This window comes from Calliphora vicina, chromosome 1 (genome assembly GCF_958450345.1).
Source record: "Calliphora vicina chromosome 1, idCalVici1.1, whole genome shotgun sequence".
Classification (NCBI taxonomy): Eukaryota; Metazoa; Arthropoda; class Insecta; order Diptera; family Calliphoridae; genus Calliphora; species Calliphora vicina.
In genome coordinates this window covers 25,638,853-25,660,765 of record NC_088780.1, presented here as the reverse complement: position 1 = coordinate 25,660,765, position 21,913 = coordinate 25,638,853, and the positions used below count along the sequence as shown (strand labels likewise).

Genomic DNA, 21,913 nt, shown 5'->3' with positions numbered 1-21,913 from the left:
TAAGAGCTGTTGAGAGCTATAAGTAATAAAATATTTCTAAAGAAATATTAAAGATAAATGTTTATATATTGATAAATTTGTTTAAAGAAAATTAATGTTATCCATAATTTTCTAGAAAATTATTGTTATCAATACATTTCTTGTGGAAAATATATGCTATGGAAATACTTTCTAAATAAACGTTACATTTTCTATAGGAAACAAAAGTTATCGATAAATTTTCTATAGAAAACAAAGTTATCGTTACATTTTTTTTATAGAAAACTAAATTTTCTATATAAGAATTTATCGATAACTTGAATATTCTATAGAAAATTTATCGATAATTTCTTATATAGAAAACTTCAGTTATAAATAGAAAATTTTCAATAATTTTTTTATAAAAAATTCAAATTATTGATTAATTTTCTGCAGAAATTTCAAGTTATCGATAAATAGACTATAAAAAATGTTTGTTATATTGTTAAATTTTCCGTAAAAAATTCAAGTTATCAATAAAGTTTCTATCGAATTTTCAACTAATCAATAAATTTTTTATGAAGTTATCGATAAATTTTTTATAGAATATTTCAGTTATCAATAAATATTCAATAGAAAATTCAAGTTATCGATAAATTCTTATATAAAAAAATCAAGTTGTCATAAAATTTCTCTAATAAATTAAAGTTATCTTTAAATTTTCTCTAAAAAAATACAAGTTATCGATAAATTTTTTATAGAATATATTTTATAGAATCGATAAATTTTTATGAAAAATTAAAGTTATCGATAAATTTTTTATAGAAAATTTCAATTGTCAATAAATATTCAATAGAAAATCTAAATTTTCTCTAAAAAATTCAAGTAATCGTTAAATTTTCTCAAAAAATTCAAGTTATCGATAAATTTTTCGAAAAAAATCAAGTTATCGATAAATTTTCTCTTAAAAATTAAAGTTATCGATAAATTTTTTATGACAAATTAAAGTTATCGATACATTTTTTATAGAAAATTTCATTTATCAATAAATATTCAATAGAAAATCTTATCAATAAATTTTCTATAGAAAATTCAAGTTATCGATAAATTTTCTATTAGAAAATCAAGTTGTCGATAAATTTTCTCTAAAAAATCAAGTTATCGATAAAATTTATCTAAAAAATTCAAGTTTCCGTTAAATTTTCTCCGAAAAATACAAGTTATCGATAAATTTTTAATAGAATATTCAAATAATCGATTAATTAAAATCAATTTGTCGATAAATTTTCTGTAAAAAATTAAAGTTATCAATAAAATTTCTCTAAAAAATTCAAGTTATCGTTAAATTTTCTCCAAATAATACAAGTTATTGATAAATTTTTTATGGAATATTCAATTAATCGATTAATTTTTTATGAAAAATTAAAGTTATCGATACATTTTTTATAGAAAATTCCAATTATCAATAAATATTCAATAGAAAATCCGATAAATTTTCTATAAAAAAATTCAAGTAATCGTTAAATTTTCTCAAAATATTTAAGTTATCGATAAATTTTCTCTAAAAAATAAAGTTATCGATACATTTTTATGACAAATTAAAGTTATCGATAATTTTTTTTATAGAAAATTTTAGTTATCAATAAATATTCAATAGAAGATCAATGTTTTCTCTAAAAAATTCAAGTAATCGATAAATTTTCTCTAAAAAATTCTAGTTGCCGATAAATTTTCTATAAATAATTGAAGTTGTCGATAAATTTTCTATAAAAAATTAAAGTTATCGATAAATTTTGTACAGAAAATTTCAGTTATCAATAAATATTCAATAGAAAATCTTATCGATAAATTTTCTATAAAAAAAAATAAAATTGTCGATAAATTTTCTCTGAAAAATACAAGTTATCGATAAATTTTCTATATAATATTAAAGTAATCGATAAATTTCTTATGAAAAATTAATGTTATAGATAAATTTTCTTCAGAAAATTGACGATAAAATATCTCCAGGAAATTCTTGTTATTTTGAACTTTGATTTTCTAAAGACGATTTGTCTATAACTTTTATTCTATAAAAAACTAAAGCTATATAAAATTCTTGTTAACTTGACAACAAAAAAATTGTCTATAATATTTCCAAAGCAAAACTTTATTTCAATTATTAAACAACATTTATCGATTGAAAATCAATAGTAAAAGCTTTTAGTAATTTATTTTAATAAATTTTAAATACGTAAAAAAACTTTTAATAATTTAGCTGAAAAAAAGCTTTCAAAGTTTCTCTAGAAATTATCAGAAAATGTTGTCAAGATTTTATAAAATGGATTAAAGCTTTCAAATATCTATAATATTTCTGTAATACAGTTTAACTTCTAGTAAAGCTTTTATAAATTATAATAAAATTTTGCTATCAAAAGCTTTAAATTAAAAAAATTTACTTATGCAAATTATAAATATGCTATTATAAGAAAAAATGCAAAAATATTCAAAATCAAATCGATGACAATTTGTTGCAAATCATCTGATTCTGAAAAATAATTAATCAAAATTGATTTTGGATTACTGACTACAAACATGCGTTTGCAAGAAAATCGCAGCACTAGTTATGAGAAACATTTGAATAAAGCTTTTGATAAATTTTGTAAAGAAAAAACTTTTAATTTTAAGCTTTAAAAACATTTGATTTACGAAAAAAAATATTTTTTTTAAATGAATGTTATCGAAAAATTTGCTGTAGACAATTAAAGTTATCGATAACTATTTTTAGAATCCATACGATTATGAAATTAAAGTTATCAATCCAAAAAAAATTATTTTTAAAATAAAAGTTATCGATAAACTCTCTTTAGGAAATTAAAGTCATCGGTTAATTTTCCATAGAAAACTTAAGTTATCAATAAAGAAAATTCATGTTATCGATTCTTTTTTAAAAAAAATTTTGAAATTATCGATAAATATTCTATTTTAAAATTCATGTTATCGATACACTTTCTACAGAAAATTTAATTATTTATGAAATTTAAGTTATCGATACAAAAAAATTATCTTTTGAAAATTAAAGTTAACGATTAACTCTCTTTAGGAAATTAATGTCTATACTTTCCATAATTTTCCATAGACAACTCAAGTTATCAATAAAGAAAATTCTAGTTATCGATAAATATTCTGTATTCGATACACTTTCTTCAGAAAATTCATGTTATCAATAAATTTTCTACAAGCAATTAATTTTATCGATAAATATTCCATGAAATATTCAAGTTATCGATAAATTTTCTATAAAAAATTGATTAATTTTTTTCTAGTCTGTCTAAAATGGAAACAATAAATATTATTCACACCCTCATAGCTCGTTGAATGTAATGTCATTTATATGGAAATACATATAAATCAATTAAATTACTTCCTTATATTTATTGTCTGTATTTAATACTCGTACACAATTTTGTTGTCTCTACAATTTATTTCACATTCACCTTCATCTTTCATGTGAACGAATCTTTTTTTATGTTTTGCTTTTCAAATAAATGAAAAGTGGTTTTACTTCGTTATTAAATGAAATATAATTTTAACGTTTTTTTTGTTTTCCAAAATTTTACGGCCACTTGCAACAAGTCCTACAAAAGCTGTTAAATGCTTTATTTAGCTGTTTTCGATTTATTGCAGTTTTTTTTTTGTATTTATATTATTCATTTTAAATAATATAGTAACTGAAATGAAGTTTAAGGTCAACTACTTAACAGCACATGATCTAAACGGCTTAGGTTATTGGCTTCTGGTGATTGTTGCATATATGAATATACACATGTTGAATATACATTGTACAAACATGTTGATGCATGCAATTTATATGAAAAGAATAAGAACAAGAACTTAAGTCAATGACAATGATAAAAACGTCATTAACATTTTTTAAAGGCTTTAATTAAGAAAAACAAAATCTTATAATAAGTGGGCTGGTTTATTGTAATTATTAAAGGTTTTCCAAGAAAATAAATCTTCTTAAAATTAAAATGAATTAAACGATTTAAGAGTAAATTTTTTAGAATGATTTATATTTAAATGATTTGATAGAGCTTTAGAGCTTTAGAGGCTGGTTGATTTTGAAAAATTTTAAATCTAAGCATAGATGTTTTGTAAGATCAAACAAACAGCATCAAATAAAACAAGTAAAAGAGCTATATTCGGCTGTGCCGAATCTTATATACACTTCTCCAAATTATACTTCAAAATACCAATTTTAAATATTTTTAGGTGAACAAAATTAATTTTTTTTTCCAAAGTTGGTTTTTAATTTTTTGGAAAAAAATTTTTCGAATTGTTTTTTTAAAAAAAATTTAAATTAAAATTTATTTTTTAAGTTCAAAAATTTTTTTTTTTAAATTAAAATTTTTTTTTTTTGGTGAAAAAAAAATTCGGTTTAAAAAATATTTTTTCCGATTTTGACCCATTGTAGGTCCAACTTACTATGGTCTTATATACGTCGTTGCAAAGGTATTTGAAATATCTATCATTATATATCCATATTGTCTATATTAATGACTTAGTAATCCAGATATAGGTCAAAAATCGAGGTTGTCCTGGTTTTTTCGTCATATCTCAGCCATTTGTGGACCGATTTTGCTGATTTTAAACTTCTCGAAAGCATGTCTGACAGAATTATTGAAGATTTGGATTCCGAAGATAGCTGGGGTCTTCAGAAAATTGATTTCAACAGACAGACTGACGGACATGGCTTAATCGACTTCTCAATCTATAAGGATCCAGAATATATATACTTTATAGGGTCGGAAAATTATATTATGGAAATTACAAACGTAATGACAAACTTATATATACCCTTCTCACGAAGGTGAAGGGTATAATAAAACTAAATATTTGTTTTGAGTTGTCCTAAGTATTGGGTACATGCAGGATTTACAATAGATGGCGTATCTTTTCAACGCGGTTATTTGGTTTTTAAACTTTCATTTGAAGGAAACATATCTGTCATTTATACTCACTTTGTTATTGAATATTATAGTGTAAGCAAAAAGGTTTTTTAGCATCGAAAATGTCAAATTTTGTACTAAGAAAACATCATATGCGGAAGGTTTCAAATATATTATGAGCTAATCTTACCAGAACATCACAGGCATCCTGAAGAACGCCAAGAATATGCAGCCCGACATGAATCCGTAATATTCCACCATGACAATGATCGGCCACATGTTGCAATACCTGCTAAAAAGCGGGTTTTGCCTCACCCGCTTTATACCTAGTCCATCCCATGCCCATCCGACTACTACTTGTTTCAATCAATGCACAAAGCTCTTTTTGGGATACGCTTCGCTTTGGAACAGTGTGTATTGGCTTGATTCGGTCTTGGCCTCAAATGATAAGAAGTTCTTTTGGATCGGAATCCATATGTTGCCAGAAAAATGGGAAAAGGTCATAGCTAACAATGACCAATACTTTGAATAAATTTATATTGTAAAAATTTTTCAAAATAAATGCTAAAAACATAGAGAATTATACATAGAGACGAGACACTTTCAGTTGTCAAACAAAAATACAACAAATCAAATGTCTGATACAACAACAAAATACATTGACTAGCATGTATTTTGTTGTTGCAAGAGTTAGGTTTTTGACAACAGACTTAGGTTTTTGACAATTACGTCTCGTCTCTATGTTACCTTATGGCTAAAAATTTCAAAATATACCATTTTGAAAGGAGTTTTTGAAATAAATAAATGAATTAAAATATATTGTTACAAATTTGCACTAGCGATTTGAATTTAACGATCGGTAGCAACTGCCAGCAACATTCATCGTATTTATAAACATTTCCAGCAGTAGAAGCTTCTACTTATCAACAATGTTGATAGCATGCGGTTGGTAGCATTGTTTGAAAGTATGGCTTATAGCTTAAACACTCAATGTTTAAGCTGCGAATTTTAACATCGAAAGCTCTAGAATTCGATTATAGTAGTTGTCCGTTAATATCATTGTAGAAGATTCACGAAAGATGGCGTGTGTATAAATAGTGGCAGAGGTAAATGAGTTTATTAAAGGCGCTGCACAGCGGTATGAGAAAACAAAAAGAGGGAAATAAATCTGTAACTTCTAAACCCTTAGTCCAATTTAAACGAAATTTCACATGCACAAAGAGGAAGTGTTGTCGAGTTTAAGTTTTGAACTCGGACCTCATGGCCCAACCACGAGCGGGACCAGGGGTCCCTAAAGTAGGACACCTCGGGTATGTTCAATTTTAAAAATGATCAAATTTTTCGTTTGTGTTCCGATTTCAAAAAAAATACATACATAGAATCTTCTCATCGAGCACTACATAAAACCTTGTCAATTATCTTTTATAGCTTAGGAGATATTCGCATTTGAAAATTTAATTTTCAAAATTTTTACCCACCCTACACCAGTTTTTTGGTGACGGCGGTTCCAAATATTCTCCGATTTTATCCATTTTTCTGTTATAGGATTAACAACAGATGTATATATCAAATAAAGAAAGAATAAAAAAGGCAATTTTTCGCTATTTTTCGGAGGAAAAAAGTACTTTTATTCCTTTTAAGTTATCTAAAAAAATTCTAAGAGGCTGTATAATGAATTTGTACTTTTTGAAAAGCTAACTTTACATCAAATATTTTAAATGAAAAAAAAATTATAAGTTTTGATACCGACGGAACCAGGTCCATTCAAAAAATGCCTATTTTTTATGTAAAATACAACTTTAGAGAGTCGATATCAAATTATAATAATCTATTTTAGATGGCCCAATATGTTCTTAATTATTTTGTAAAGGGTTCCGATAACCCCGCACCTAGTATGGATATTATAGCCAAAAATCGAAAAAATCCCATTTTTGGAGTTTTTCAATACTTTTTTGAAAACGAAGAAATAGGATCATTTTTAAAATTGAACATACCCGATGTGTCCTACTTTAGTGACCCCTGGTCCCGCTCGTGGTGGGGTCATGAGGTCCAAATTCAAAACTTAAACTCGACAACACTTCCTCTTTGCGCATGTGAAATTTCATTCAAATTGGGCTAAGGGTTTAGAAGTTACAGATTTATTTCCATCTTTTTTTTTTTCTCATACCACTGTGCGCTGTTAGAGTTAACATCAACTGTCTTGTACATTATAAAGTGTGTCTGTATTTCTGCGAATTTATAAACGTGTATAAAAACACTGACCCAGCGGGAAAAAGATGCATTTAAGAGGTCTTCTGCGAGCAGGCAGAGTAGAATGAGTATCGCATATTATAGAATGTTTAAGCAGGTCTTTTAGAAGGCCTACAAAGTGAACACCTAGAATTTCTTCCCGCTGAGGAGTGACTATTTAATTCTGTTGTTGTACATTTGAATAAATAAAGAGTTGTTACAATTTTAAACTACTAAACCTGCTTTTTATTTGCAATCAAAAGTATCCGATTTATTTAAAGGAAATATTTTATTTTATTTAGTCTTTTTCGTCAAATATTTACCATATGTGAGTTAAGATTTGATTTGGTTAAAAAAGGGAAATTTTAAGTTATTTGCTAAATTAATTATAATTAGGAACGTTTATTAAGCTTCTTTTAATTAATTTAAATATTCTAAACTCTAAACTTAACATTGACTGCCATTCATTAATTATTTATGACAATAAGGAAATTTATTTCCTTTGCCTCAAAACTAAATTAAACAATCATTAGCAATTAGGTATGTTTATGTTAAAATTTGATTGATTAAAAATTTACGTAAATTAATATCAGTAACAGTGGTATTTTTAAACATATGGAAATATTAACACTTTAGAATAAAAGGAAATTTAAATTTTAACACATTTATAAATTAACACATTAAATAATTTACAAAACATTAAACATTAAAAGATGAATATTAAGAGTAAAAAAATTAAACATGTGATTTCTGGGAAAAATAAATATTTTGTTAAAATAAATAAACACTAAATACTACCTTTATTAATAAACAAATTTATAATTTAATTTGTGTTTTCTTTCATTTATTTTTAGCTACACAAATGCTCCTCAAAGTACGGTTAACAATGCTAGTCTCCTGTATCCCTCCTCCAATGGACAAGTCTATCGCATACATCCAGCCACCAACGTTAATACAGTGCCCAATGCTCAGTCGCTTAATGGTGATGTGGTCGATGGTGTAGCCATTATTTCCTCCAATACGGATACGGCCTCAAACTCTCATGGTTTTTCGCAGCGACTAAAAGAATTGGCCGCCTCAGCGGGCCTTCTATCGTTAAAACCCAGAACTCCCTTGAAACCAGTTATCAAGACACGCGGCTCTCCCGGTCCTGAGTTTCCCAAAAAAGTGACTTTCAGTGCCTTTGCAACGGTGCAAGTGGTGTGATTTCTTTGTAGCGTGATTTGTTGTTGGCTATTGAGCTGCAAAAACAAATTAACACTCTACTGTAACCAAATAAAAGTGTGGCTTTAAAAGGTTTTTAGCATTTTTTTTTCTTCTAAATACAGTGAATATTAAAAATATAAACTAAATTTTTAGCTTCACACTAAATCAAAAATATTTATTTAATTAATTAACAAAGTTTTAATTTTTTCCTTTGATTTCTTTTCATTAGGTTGCTGCTGTTAAAAATATAAGAGAGAGAAAAAAAACGTTATGGTGATCATGTTGATGATGATGAAAATCAGCTGCTTCTTATTGTTGCTATGTTTGTAATATTTAGATCAAATAATTTGTTGATTTATTTTATAAAATATTTATATATATGAACTTTTAAAAAAAAACAAAAATTAATACATATTGTTATTAAAAAAATGTATAATAATGTAATTAAATATGGTTAAAAAAGTAATGCACAGTGGAAAATTTGGCTAGAATATGAAAATAAATTGAAATCCAAATACTTGTGTATAACAGAAAAAGCTTAATAAAATAAACCTGAAAATAATAAAGTCTTTTTAACAACAGTAAAGCTTTATTTCAATTTATAGATTTTTGTTAAAGCTTTTAATAAATTTCAAGATACTAGTGTTAAATATCTATAATATTTGTGGCAGAAATACATATTTCAATTTAAAATATATTTGTTAAAGCTTTTAATAAGTGTGTTAAACTTTTCGTACATTTTATAAGCAATATTTTGGTTAAAATACCAACACAAATTTAAATTCAAATATGTATTTAAGGAAACGTTTAAAACTAAAAACTTGATAAACAAACTTAAAAACAGCAAAGCTTTATTTCAATTTTATATATTTACAAAAGCTTTTAATAAATTTTATGTTAATTATATTAATTTCTACCACAAAGCTTTATTTCAATTTAAAATATTTGTTAAAGCTTTTACTAAATTTGAAGATAATTGTATTAAACTGTTGGCATATTTTGTAAACAAAAATTATCGATTAAAATAAAAAATATCAACATAAGAAAAATGCATTATAAAGTAAAAGCTTTTGGCAATATAATTTAACAAATTTTAAATACGAAAAACATCATTAAACAATTTTATATTTTTACTGCAAAGCTTTCAAAGTTTCTGTTAAAAATAACTTAAAATTTTATCACAAATTTAGAAAATTGCCAGAATTTAATTTAATAAATTGTCAATACGATAAACGACTTTCACATCTTTTTAACAGAAAAAACACTTTCAAAGTTTCTTTACAAAGTAACTAAAAATTTTATTAAAAAATTTAGAAAACTGTTGAAAGCTTTCATATACCTATAATAATTCTATACCAAATTTAATTTCTAGGTAAAGCTGTTAATAAATTATGATTAAATATTGCGTTTAAAAGCTTTTAAAAACATACCATTAAAATATATTAATAGTATAGCTTTTTAAGTATTCTTTCAATTCTTATAAATCGATTTTGTAATATTTCTATAGAAAAGCTTTATAATTCGATTTTGTAATATGTTTAATCTTTTAATTTCTATAAAGCTTTTGATTAGTTTTGACAAACATTTGAACATATAGTACAGCTTTTTAAGTTTTCTCTCAAGTCTAAACTTTATAAATCGAATTTGTAATATTTCAATAGAAGAGCTTTTAAACTTATTTTTTCTGTAAACTTTTTTAAAAAGCTTTTGATTATTTTTGACAAACATTTGAATATGGCTTTTATAAAAAAAAACTTTTAACATAGCTTTTGATAATTTATAAGAAAAAGCTTTAAAAAAATTATGAAAAAAAATATTTTCTAGATAAAGCTTTGAATAGGGCCTTTGAGAATTTATTGAAATAGAAACAAAAGCTTTTTATAAGTAAAAACATTTGACAAAATACGAAAGAAATAGCTTTTGATAATTCATAACAAAAATTGAGAACAAATTAGTTTTTAGGTAAAACTTTTCAATTAGCATTTCACAAATTTTGGAAAAATATTTTACTAAAACTATAAACTAAAACTATTATAATTTGTTAGTAAATTGCATTCTCTTGATACATTATGAAAACTTTTATCTAAATACATAACAATGTTTTATTAAACTAAAGCAAAAAAAATACTGAGTTCAAAAAAAGGACGAAGTTTTAAATCTTATTTTTTATTCAAGCTTGCGCAAAATTTTTCTGTAAAACTTTTTCGTAGACACCCAAAAATTACATAGTTTATGTTTACTTTAATTGCTTTTAAATCGAGCTTTTAAGCTTTAAATTGATTTAATTTAATTGAATTTAAAAGTAGTAGTAGAACATTTCCTGAAAGCTTTTATATACACAGTAATAGAAGTGCTAAAAAGCTTGATTTAAAACCATTTTTCTATATATTGAAGGAGAAGCTTTAAAAAGCTAGTATTAAAGACAAAGTTTAGGCAAAGGTTTAAACATAAATACAAAAGTTTTTAGTTTGTATAAAGCTTTGAAACAACATTTATAGGTAAAGCTTCTAAACATGAACAGTTTCTGTTGAAAAATCTTTGATGTTTTTAAATTGGTTTTAATCCTATTATAACTTAAACTCACAGCCTAGATTACAAGAGCTTTATATTTACGTATTCGTAGCAACAAAAATTTTTGTTTGAAACTCCTCAAAATTTCAAATAATGTTAAAAGCTTCATACATCTATTATTTTGACACTTTCAGCTTTTATTTAAACAGAATTCGAAACCTTTTTCAAACTAATACACTGTGCATTACAACCCAAAAAAAACTTAATATAACATTTAAGGATTTACAAAAAAAAAACAAATATTTCTTATATCTATATTTTATATGTGATTTAAATTTATAACAAACAACATTAACGGTAATTGTGCCATGATTAAAAATGTGGCTTAATAATTTTAGAAATTGTAACTAAAAAAAATTTCCGCTGCAATAACACAAAATTAAGTTTAGAAAAATAAAAATTTAACCATAAAAAAAAACGTATTTAAAACAAAATTTATATAAAAAAAATCTATAAAAACCAAAAGGTGGTTACATTTATTATTTTTTTAACCTAAAAATAAAGTAACATTTTAAAAAGAAATAACTAAGTAATTATTAAAACAAAATACAAGTCTAAATAAATCTATGTCACTTTATTATTATATTTTATAATAATTGTAATTATGTATGTGTGTATTATATATTTAAAAAAAACAAAACGAATTATATTTACGAACCAACAAAATATTGTATGTATATTTATAGAATTCACAGTTTCAAATAAATTTAAAAAAAAAAAGAAATTAAAAGTTTTACTTAAAATATATGTTTAACATGTTATTTGTAAAGATTGGCTTTTTATCAAAAATTGTTTAAGTACTTTCTTTAAGTGAATTCCCTTTGTATATTTAAGGTTTATATATTTAAGACTGTATAAATTAATTTTATAAGAATTTCTTATATATTTAACAGATTTATGTACACAAATTAATATTAATAATATTAAAATACAAATTGTAATATTTTTGTAAAATTTATATGAATTCAATTAATCTGTTTCTTTTGTAAAATAAAAAAAATGATTGTTTATCACAATAAAACAATATTTATTACTGCTGCTTAAAGAAAAAGAGTTTTATTTAAATTTTTAATATCGAAAGGGAAACAAAAATGTTTGACGTTCCAAATTAGTTAAAACTTGGTAAAACTGGTTTAAATCGATCAATTTCAATTGTATTGTTACGTTTTAACCTTTTTAAAACGCTGGTTTATTTCCTTTAAATAAACCGGATACTTTTGATTGCAAATAAAAGCCGTTTAGTAGTTTAAAAATTGTAACAACTCTTTATTTATTCAAAATGTACAACAACCACAGAATTAAATAGCCACTCAATGTTTTTTTATACACGTTTATAAATTCTCAGAAATACAGACAGAATTTATAATGTACACGAATTTACTTGAAAAACACAACACACTTTAAGGCACTCAGTTGATGTTTATTCGAAAAGCGTCTCTGATAAACAGACTCACGACTGCAACCTCTGCCACTATTTATAACACTGCCATCTGCACTCGAATATTCTACATTTTACTAATACATACGCCATCTGTGGAGTACTTTCTACAATGTTCTTTAACTGATTATTCGAATTCGAATACAGCGTTACCAACTTACGATCAAATCAACTGAAAGCTTTTATTTAATAATGCCCACAGATATGTTACAGTTTGCTATTACAGCACTGTTATTTGAAAGCATTATGCTACTTTTAAATCAGCCCTTAAAATCGTTATATTTGAATTCAAGTACAATTTCGTAACAGTATGTTACTTTTTAAACGCTCATCCAATTTTTAAAATATTGATCTCACAGTAATGTTTATGTACCCTACTTTCAATATGTTTTCCTAGAAATCCTTTTCTTTTGAACACATGATATTGAACCAAAAAAATGTCCTTAAATAAAGGATATCTCAAAAAAAAATTATAATATATTTTTAAAGATTTTTCTCAATTTGTATGGTCAACAATACATAAAAATTCTGGGGCCAAATTACCGCATTAGATATCGAGTAAAATTGATCGTATTTTTGTTATTTAAGATTATAGGATTCGATATCGAGCAAAAAATTTAATACTTTTTATTACAATTTTGGTATTGAAATTATTTTTCGATAATTCATGCGATCATGACATGTGGATATCTCGACATTTAGAAAAAAATGTCCTAATATTTCGAAGAATAATCAAAAAACTTCAAATATATTTTTAGTCCCTTAAAAATATGTAGCATATTAATTTGAATGTCTATATACATAGATTTTTACTTATATTTTCTATCAAAATGGAAATATCCTTCGACTTATTGGGTGTATGACTTATCTAGTCAAAATATGTTGCAAGCTTCAATCAAACAAATTGAAACAATAATTTAGCAGAGATTAACATTTTTATTTAGCGATCTGCTAAACTGTCCAATACTTCATTTATTCAAAAACATATAACCGTTATAAACAGCATTGCCAACACAAAATATCCATAACTCTCCATAGATATGGCATCTCCGTATAATAACAATACGGCATCACTCCCCCACACTTGAACAGCTGTTCCAAACAGCCAAACGTAAACAACAATTATGGACTTTTGAAGAAAATAAATTTTATTTGTTTTATTTATCACTTGTATACATTTTATAATACATTTAATAAACAAATTAAGTAAAAAAATGGCTAGTGACTGGTAAGCAATAATAAAACATACCATACAAAATATTTTCATGGAAATAATTATCCTTTTTTAGGATATGTGTGCCTCGATTATATGAGGTGACTAAAAATCAATTACAGGGCTATCAAACCTATGAGCATCCTCTCAAATTGCCCACTGTTACGATGGTGGATAGTAAGGGTACCAGACCCTCCAGCATGGGCAGTAATACGAGCAGTAGATCATCGAGTATGTCGATATTGGCTGAGCCACTATTGCAGACTCTGGATGGCATAGATCCATTAACACAGTTTGCCAAACAGGAGGAGGAACTAATGGATCCACTGTCACAAATGGCTTCGGAATATGTAAGTAGACCAGATAAACTAGGTTTTCTTTTAATTTTCTTGCTATATCTTGAAATATATCTTCATAAACTGTTAATTCTGGCTCCTGTATATGGATAGTGAGTGAGCACAGCTAATAGAATTAGTGAAAAATTTAACTTGTTATCTTGTATAAATCTTGATTTTTAATCCATTTCTGCAACTTATAATCCTTCATATAATTATTCTGCTATATATTTAATCCAAGAAGTTTTTTTTAAATCAAAACTAACCTACATGAAAAAGAAATTTTGGCGGATGAGTGTTCAAACTGGAAATTTATGATATTTTGGTTGTGTTAAGTTAATATAAAGTTAGATAAATTAACAATACATTAATATGTTAATCATTAAAACAAAATTGTGTCTTAATTCCAGTCTGAGCTATGTTTTAAACTACATAGAGGTTAAATAAACATATTATTTGGATTATAGAAACTTTTAAGTGTTAAAAATGGGTACAATTGTTTCTGGGAAATGTTCATTAAGTTATTTCTTAACTGTCTTGCAAAATGTAGCAGTTTATCTTCATAGACTATTAATACTTGCTTCTAAATATTTGCATTTATTCTATTATCTGATACAAAACAAGTATTTTCAACATTTATTTTAATCCTCCACATTTTCTTTCAAACCCCAGGAGTCTTTCAAAAAAATCAAAGCCAATAAACATGAAAAAGACATTTTGGCCGACGAGTCTTTAAACTGGAAATCAAAACGTTTGACGATATTAAATAAATTTACCACATCGGAGAAACTATCCATATCCACCAGCTTCTTAACAACTTCAGCACAAACTCATCCGGGAACAGATGCTAGTAAGTAATAACTAAAGAAATTTATAAGCAAAAAAGTATTAACAATTGTGTTCCCTTTCTTAGTTAAAGTGCAAACTGTAGTCTCTGATAAGGTAAGATTTCGTTTAGAACAATTGGATGACTTTGAGGATGGCTCTATGCGTCATATGATGGATTTAACGCAACAGGAGTATATACAGCGTATTGAACAATTAAATCATGAATTGGTGCAATCTTGGCATAATGATCAACGTGTTAAGGCTTTAAAAATTGCCATACAATGTTCTAAGATTTTGGCGGATACCTCTGTTTTGCCCTTCTATCCCAGTCAGTTTGTATTGATTACGGATATTTTGGATATTTTTGGCAAATTAGTTTATGAGAGATTGAAACAAAAGACTTTGTCGGGACCAGAGTAAGTAGTTTTTAAAAGGTTTATTATTTTTTATTAAAATTTAATTATTTTAGTTCCATGCGTGCTGCAAATTGCGCTAGTGCTCGAGATACTTGCCTTAATTGGTTTTTCAAAATAGCCTCTATAAGAGAACTGTTGCCTAGATTGTATGTGGAAATAGCCATTTTAAAATGTTATGAATTCTTAAATGAAAGGTAAGATTTTGTTTAAGTGTTATATATATTTTTTTAATACATAATTTAAATTTCTAGCTATGATGATGCCTTACAACGTTTAACCCAAATGATACGTGGCATAGGAGATCCTTTAGTGGCTACATATGCCCGCTGCTATTTAGTGCGTGTTGGGGTCTTGGTAACCACTAATAAATCTTATATACAAAATAATTTTAAAGATTTTTTGTCAGTTTATCAAACGGTAAGATAATTCCTTATTATTAAACTCAAACTTTAATAATGTTCATGTATCTTCTCTAAAAGGCTTTTAGTGGAGCCATACGTTCCGAGTTAAATCGCCAGAGAGTTGATATGTCCATTTATTTATCTCTTTATGGGCCAGCACTGAATTTCATTTTGCAAGCTCTAGTGCACAAGAACAATCTATATACGGAGGACATTTTGAAAGATGTACAAAATGTCAAAAATAAGTGAGTTTCTTAAAATATTTATATTTGTAATATTTAAAATTATTTTTCAAAAATTTCTAGCGGCACTATATTAATGGCCATTTTACAAGCCTTTCAACCCGAATTTATAGCCTCAAATGCTTTTGAATTTGTTAATGTCTTAACTTCATCCAACACTGAGGGCATATCAAAATCACAACTCTTCAAGGCCTTGGGTTCTAGCATGAGTAGCTGTAATCCGTTATTTGAACAGCGCAATGCTTTTTTGATAGAATCATTTAAAACCATAAATACATTTACGGATCCCAGTGAATATATAACTTGTGTTGAATCCTGGGCCCAATTTGTGGCCTCCAATTTCCCGGTAAATTTCTATACTCAAAAAAGGGAATCATATTATTATTCAAAACTTATATTTTTAGATCAATGAACTTAATCGTTTCTTAGGCGAAATTCACACTCGCATTGCCACCACCAAAGTTGGCGAAAAGCATCATCAGCAATTGCGTAACATTTTGGATAAAATTTTGCAGCATCAGAAAAATATTGAGCTGCTTTTAGTTCAGGTTGTAGTTTTTATGGTTTTTTGTATTAATTTTTTTTATTGTGTTTTTAAATTTTTCTGCAGGATAATTTTTTGCCATTTTTAGATTTATTTCAAAAAGAATCGACTAAAGTGGAGGCCGGTAAATATATCTTAGATATTTACAAACGCAATGGCAAAGAGTTCACCTACGATGCCGTGGTCATAAATGCCTTAATGTATGTGGGTAAAATACTCAATGATTCGGTTAAGTAAGTATGAATGTTTAGTTTATTAAAGTAATAAACAATTATCGACAACTAATTCCGGTTTACAGCAAAAGCGAGTTAGAGAGTGTATAACAAATTTTCTTTTACAAAAAGATATAGTAAATTTTGGATAAAGATTCAGCTAAATTTTTTTAAATAAAATTAATTTCATTCTCGAAAAGTAAATTTTTGTTATCGATATCAAAAATCATTTAATAAAACTAATTTTTTGTTATTGATAAAATGCAGATATTTAAGAAAATGTTTGTATCAATAACATAATTTTCGCTCTAAAAAATTCATGTTATCGATAACACAATTTTTCTTTAGAAAATAATTCGTGTTATCGATAACACAATTTTTCTTTAGAAAATAATTCGTGTTATCGATAACACAATTTTTCTTTAGAAAATAATTCGTGTTATCGATAACACAACTTTTCTTTAGAAAATAATTCGTGTTATCGATAACACAACTTTTCTTTAGAAAATAATTCGTGTTATCGATAACACAATTTTTCTTTAGAAAATAATTCGTGTTATCGATAACACAATTTTTCTTTAGAAAATAATTCGTGTTATCGATAACACATAACACATAGATAATAATTCGAGTTATCGATAACACAATTTTTCTTTAGATAATAATTCGAGTTATCGATAACACAATTTTTCTTTAGATAATAATTCGAGTTATCGATAACACAATTTTTCTTTAGAAAATAATTCGTGTTATCGATAACACAATTTTTCTTTAGAAAATAATTCGAGTTATCGATAACACAATTTTTCTTTAGAAAATAATTTGAGTTATCGATAACACAATTTTTCTTTAGATAATAATTCGAGTTATCGATAACACAATTTTTCTTTAGAAAAAAATTCGAGTTATGGATAACACAATTTTTCTTTAGAAAAAAATTTGAGTTATCAATAACACAATTTTTCTTTAGAAAAAAATTTGAGTTATCAATAACACAATTTTTCTTTAGAAAAAAATTTGAGTTATCGATAACACAATTTTTCTTTAGAAAAAAATTTGAGTTATCGATAACACAATATTTCTTTAGAAAAAAATTTGAGTTATCGATAACACAATATTTCTTTAGAAAAAAATTTGAGTTATCGATAACACAATTTTTCTTTAGAAAAAAATTTGAGTTATCGATAACACAATATTTCTTTAGAAAAAAATTTGAGTTATCGATAACACAATTTTTCTTTAGAAAAAAATTTGAGTTATCGATAACACAATTTTTCTTTAGAAAAAAATTTGAGTTATCGATAACACAATTTTTCTTTAGAAAAAAATTTGAGTTATCGATAACTCAATTTTTCTTTAGAAAAAAATTTGAGTTATCGATAACACAATTTTTCTTTAGAAAAAAATTTGAGTTATCGATAACACAATTTTTCTTTAGAAAAAAATTCGAGTTATCGATAACACAATTTTTCTTTAGAAAAAAATTCGAGTTATCGATAACACAATTTTTCTTTAGAAAAAAATTCGAGTTATCGATAACACAATTTTTCTTTAGAAAAAAATTCGAGTTATCGTGTTATCGATAACAAAAGTTTCTTTAATTTGTTTATAATTGTTATCGATAAGTAATTGTATTCCTTTAAAATAAACCTTTTCAACAAAAACTAAGATTTGTTCAAATTGTCTTAAAATTCCAGCGCCCTTACCGTTGAAGATGAACGTCGTCAAATTTCGCAATTAATCTGTCACTTTATACGAAAAGTTTACTACGGTCGTGATTTCGAAAAGCAACTTAGTTTCTATGTAGAAGCCCGAGGTTCTTTTTCCAATCTAGACGCCGTTTACAACACGCTTGTCCAGAGTGTCAACAAACTGGCCATGGAAACATGCCAAATTGTACAAAATCAACATTCCCGCAAGACACAGGGTTTTGTTAAGGCTTGCATAGCCTTTTGTTTTATCACCATACCCAGCATAACGTCGGTGCAGCAACAAATGGACTTGTATCTGTTAAGCGGTCAAGTGGCCTTAGTAAATCAGTGTTTGGGACAAGCGGATGCTTGCTTCGAAGAGGCCTTAAACTTAGTAGCGCAATTACCAAACTCCATAGAAATCGATGGCAAAGCCAAGAGTATGGATTCGTATTTGGTATCATATCTGAGTAATATGTTAGCTACATTAGTACTAGTGCCTGATAGTCCGGAACGTGGGGTTTTATATCTGTTAAATTTACTGCTAGATGTTGTACAAAAATATCCATTCGCTTTGAATACGGCTGGGCCGACAAAAATTTACTTGAATGCCTTGGATATGCTGTATGTACAAAATTTGGAGGAGTTTCCTTATCATGTGCCGCAGGGTAAGTTAGTTGTTTACTTTATTAAAAACATTGCAGTAATAAAAATATTAATATATAAAAAAATTCCAGTGGTTTCCAATGATGAGCTATACGGCCATGATCCCAAATTTCTGGCCGAAGTTAATAATATTTGTAGATTTGTGGTAGAGGAGGTACTGAGACAATTAAGTATTTTGGGTTCATCGCAACAATTTAAATTACAGGCCACTTTGTCCTTGGAATTATTTTTGAGAATTGTTCGCTATGCAGATCTAGCAAAAGAGCAAACATTTCAGTTGGCTCTTAATCTTTGGTTTTTGGCCACCAAACATGAGTCTCATTTGGAACCAAAATATATGGTGAGTTATTACCTTAAAACACATTTAAATAAAATTAATCAATTATTTTTTTACCCAGCCACGCATTTTAAAATCCCTAGAGGATCTTTATAAATTACTAAAGGATACTAAATCGAAAGATGCCAATAATTTAAAGGAATTACTTTTACGTCTACATAGTAAATAAGTTTAAATTTAGATAAACTGACATCAATTAACATAGGTATATTAAAAAATGAAGAAAAATTTATTTAAAAAAACCCATGAAATTCAATTCAAAAAATATCTAAAAACTAAAAATTTTAAATTTTTTTTAAATCTAGTTATAAGTTGTAATGGCCAAGTTCGAGCAAATATTGCTTAAAATTATTAAATTAGTTTTGCATATTTTTTTTTTGTTTTCTTAAAAAATTTGGTATTTTAATCCAAGAAAAACTATTTTTAGTTAATAAATTTAAGTATGTAATATTTAATAACCTTAATCATTTCAAGGTAGTTTTTTTAATACTTTACATGCATAGTGTGTTCATATATTTATATGAGTATTGTATTTAATACCGCTAAATTTATATTAATTATAAAAATATATTAAATATATATATGAGTTAGCGTCATATTTTATTCTCATAATCGAAACAAATAATTGTTTAACTATAACAATTGGTAAGTATAAATAAAATATGAAATAACATGGTTTGCATTAAAAACGTTAGATGTAAAGCAAGACGTAAAAACCCGATTAACATGAAGAGATTCATGAATGATTCATATACTGGCATTTCACACAATTCCATTCCGATCGAAAGTGGAATTAATTCCGCATTTTGCTTCTTCAGAAAAAGTAAAACGAAAATTTCTTTCGGAATGAAACCACTTTCAGTTTTCAAAGTTGAATTGATATTTCTTTATATTTATTTGTTTTTCTAAAAATTTTAATCAATTTCTGTACCAAAAACTTCACACTTTTCTTTTAATATTAAAAACGTTATCAAATTAAAATCAGAAATACAGAATTAATAAATATTTTTTAATTAATAAGTTACACAGAATCTGAAAAACCTAAAACGAAATCGATCGGAATAAAAACTACGGAATTGAAACCATACCGAACAAAATGTGTGCCAGTCCTGATAATTTTAATGAACTTCAGATTCATACCATTATAACCAGCTACATTCGGTTTGATTTGATAATACCACAAATGGTTTGCAGAGCGAGAGAAAAAAATAAAATTTTCAATAGGCAACGAGTGTGATAAACATATATTTGCCCCTCTTTCCAAACCACAACCATTTTGACATTTTCTTTTGTTTGTTTTCTACTGGATACAGCTGATTCATATCTGTGTAATCTGTGATATCAGTTCTCTTACAATTTTCTGTCGTTAATTAATTCTGTTATTTTCTTATGTTTTTATTAACAGAGACGTTTTTAAAACCGCAATTATTTTTTTTTGCTTCTTTAGAATAACATTGTCCACCTTTGCTGTTGCAAAGGATTTATATGGCTGATATAAAGGCACCCAACAAATTCAAACAATAACATTTTACAATTTCTGGTAGATCAAGCTGAGAAAGTCACAAGAACGATGTAATCTTCGATGAAGAATTTGGTAGTGTTATTGTAGCGCTCCAGTAAAGGAAAAATCGGTCTTCAGAATGTTGTACAACGTGCAATTAAGGATGATGTAGGAATCATCATTCGTCTCATCGTAGACATGACATTGATCATCTTCAGTAACATTCATTCGGTAAAGGGAATGTTGGCTAAATGAGTTTTCTGTGAGAATGCTATTTATCTGTATAGATTGACCCCCATTTTCTCAATCTTTTATTATTTTTTATCGTGACGATAAACTGACAGTTCTCATACAAAAAAAATGTTAATTGGAGGTTTATCGTTACGAAAAACGATAACCAGATATTGAGAAAATGGGGTTAAGTCTTTTATAATATTCCCTTCACTCTGTTCAGATCCACATACTCTCTCAGTCCTCAATCACCTTAACTGCTTCCTCTTTGGTCCGTCTATTCTATAGCAGTTCACCTTCCCTGACAGCTCTCTTCGAAGCTTCATCTACAAGTTCAATACCTAGAATTCTCAAATGTAATAGTATGTAATATATTTCAATCATTTATACTCGAAAGTGAATCGTGTGGATTCGATTTACAAAACACCAATATTTCACATATTTTCCTTTAAAAACAAAATCGTTACTCGGATTCGATTCACAGAATATTCTTCTCCTCGCATGCTCTACAAACTAAAAGTCCAATATATATGTGATCGTTACTATACTCTTTAAAGACTGATAGGTTTACATTACTATAGTAATGTAAACCTATCAGTCTTTAAAGAGTCGCTCTATTTAGTTCATCCCTTTATCTGAGTCTCCATATAAAACATCCTGTCATTAAATGGGAGGTCCAGTCCATAGATAAATACACATAGATCGGAAACTCTCCTGTCAAAGACCTATCTCAGTTCTCAAAAACCTAAGTGGTGAGACTGTATTAGTAAAAAAAACTATGTGAAAACAAAAACAACAGTCCTAAGAGTTACTTTTTTGAGTATTTTTTTCTAGTTTCTGATCTATGGTTCAGTCAATAACTCCTGTTCTAAAATTGAGTGATTTTCAAAAACGAATGATTTTCAATAATGAAAAATTGACAAATGTTCTGCAAATCGCACGATTTTGAACATTGAAATATGT

General features: G+C 26.6%; 2 protein-coding genes across 2 annotated transcripts in view; both read left to right on the top strand.

Moving 5' to 3' along the window:
• The window catches only part of LOC135955132 (myb-like protein AA), a 151,216-nt gene extending 142,286 nt beyond the window's left edge, over nucleotides 1-8,930 (top strand). Inside the window, exons 2-3 of the mRNA XM_065505442.1 lie at nucleotides 7,973-8,414; nucleotides 8,554-8,930. Coding sequence (XP_065361514.1) covers nucleotides 7,973-8,324 — 352 coding nt within the window. The 3' untranslated portion in view covers nucleotides 8,325-8,414; nucleotides 8,554-8,930. The remainder of the gene's footprint in view (nucleotides 1-7,972; nucleotides 8,415-8,553) is intronic.
• A 4,502-nt stretch (nucleotides 8,931-13,432) lies between these two features.
• Nucleotides 13,433-19,843, top strand: LOC135955016 (VPS35 endosomal protein sorting factor-like). The gene is made up of 13 exons (XM_065505293.1): nucleotides 13,433-13,561; nucleotides 13,623-13,896; nucleotides 14,554-14,731; nucleotides 14,795-15,125; nucleotides 15,179-15,319; nucleotides 15,377-15,542; nucleotides 15,605-15,771; nucleotides 15,832-16,114; nucleotides 16,173-16,316; nucleotides 16,379-16,545; nucleotides 18,222-18,883; nucleotides 18,953-19,221; nucleotides 19,280-19,843. The coding sequence occupies exons 1-13, from the start codon at nucleotides 13,548-13,550 to the stop codon at nucleotides 19,385-19,387; spliced, it is 2,904 nt and encodes a 967-aa protein (XP_065361365.1). The 5' UTR covers nucleotides 13,433-13,547; the 3' UTR covers nucleotides 19,388-19,843.
• Nucleotides 19,844-21,913: the final 2,070 nt, after the last annotated feature.

Excerpts from the sequence above, each read along its gene's own strand:
- LOC135955016 (XM_065505293.1), top strand. Across the intron at positions 14,732-14,794 it reads TCATCCGGGAACAGATGCTA|TTAAAGTGCAAACTGTAGTC; the intron begins GTAAGTAATAAC and ends TCCCTTTCTTAG. Across the intron at positions 16,317-16,378 it reads TTGAGCTGCTTTTAGTTCAG|GATAATTTTTTGCCATTTTT; the intron begins GTTGTAGTTTTT and ends ATTTTTCTGCAG.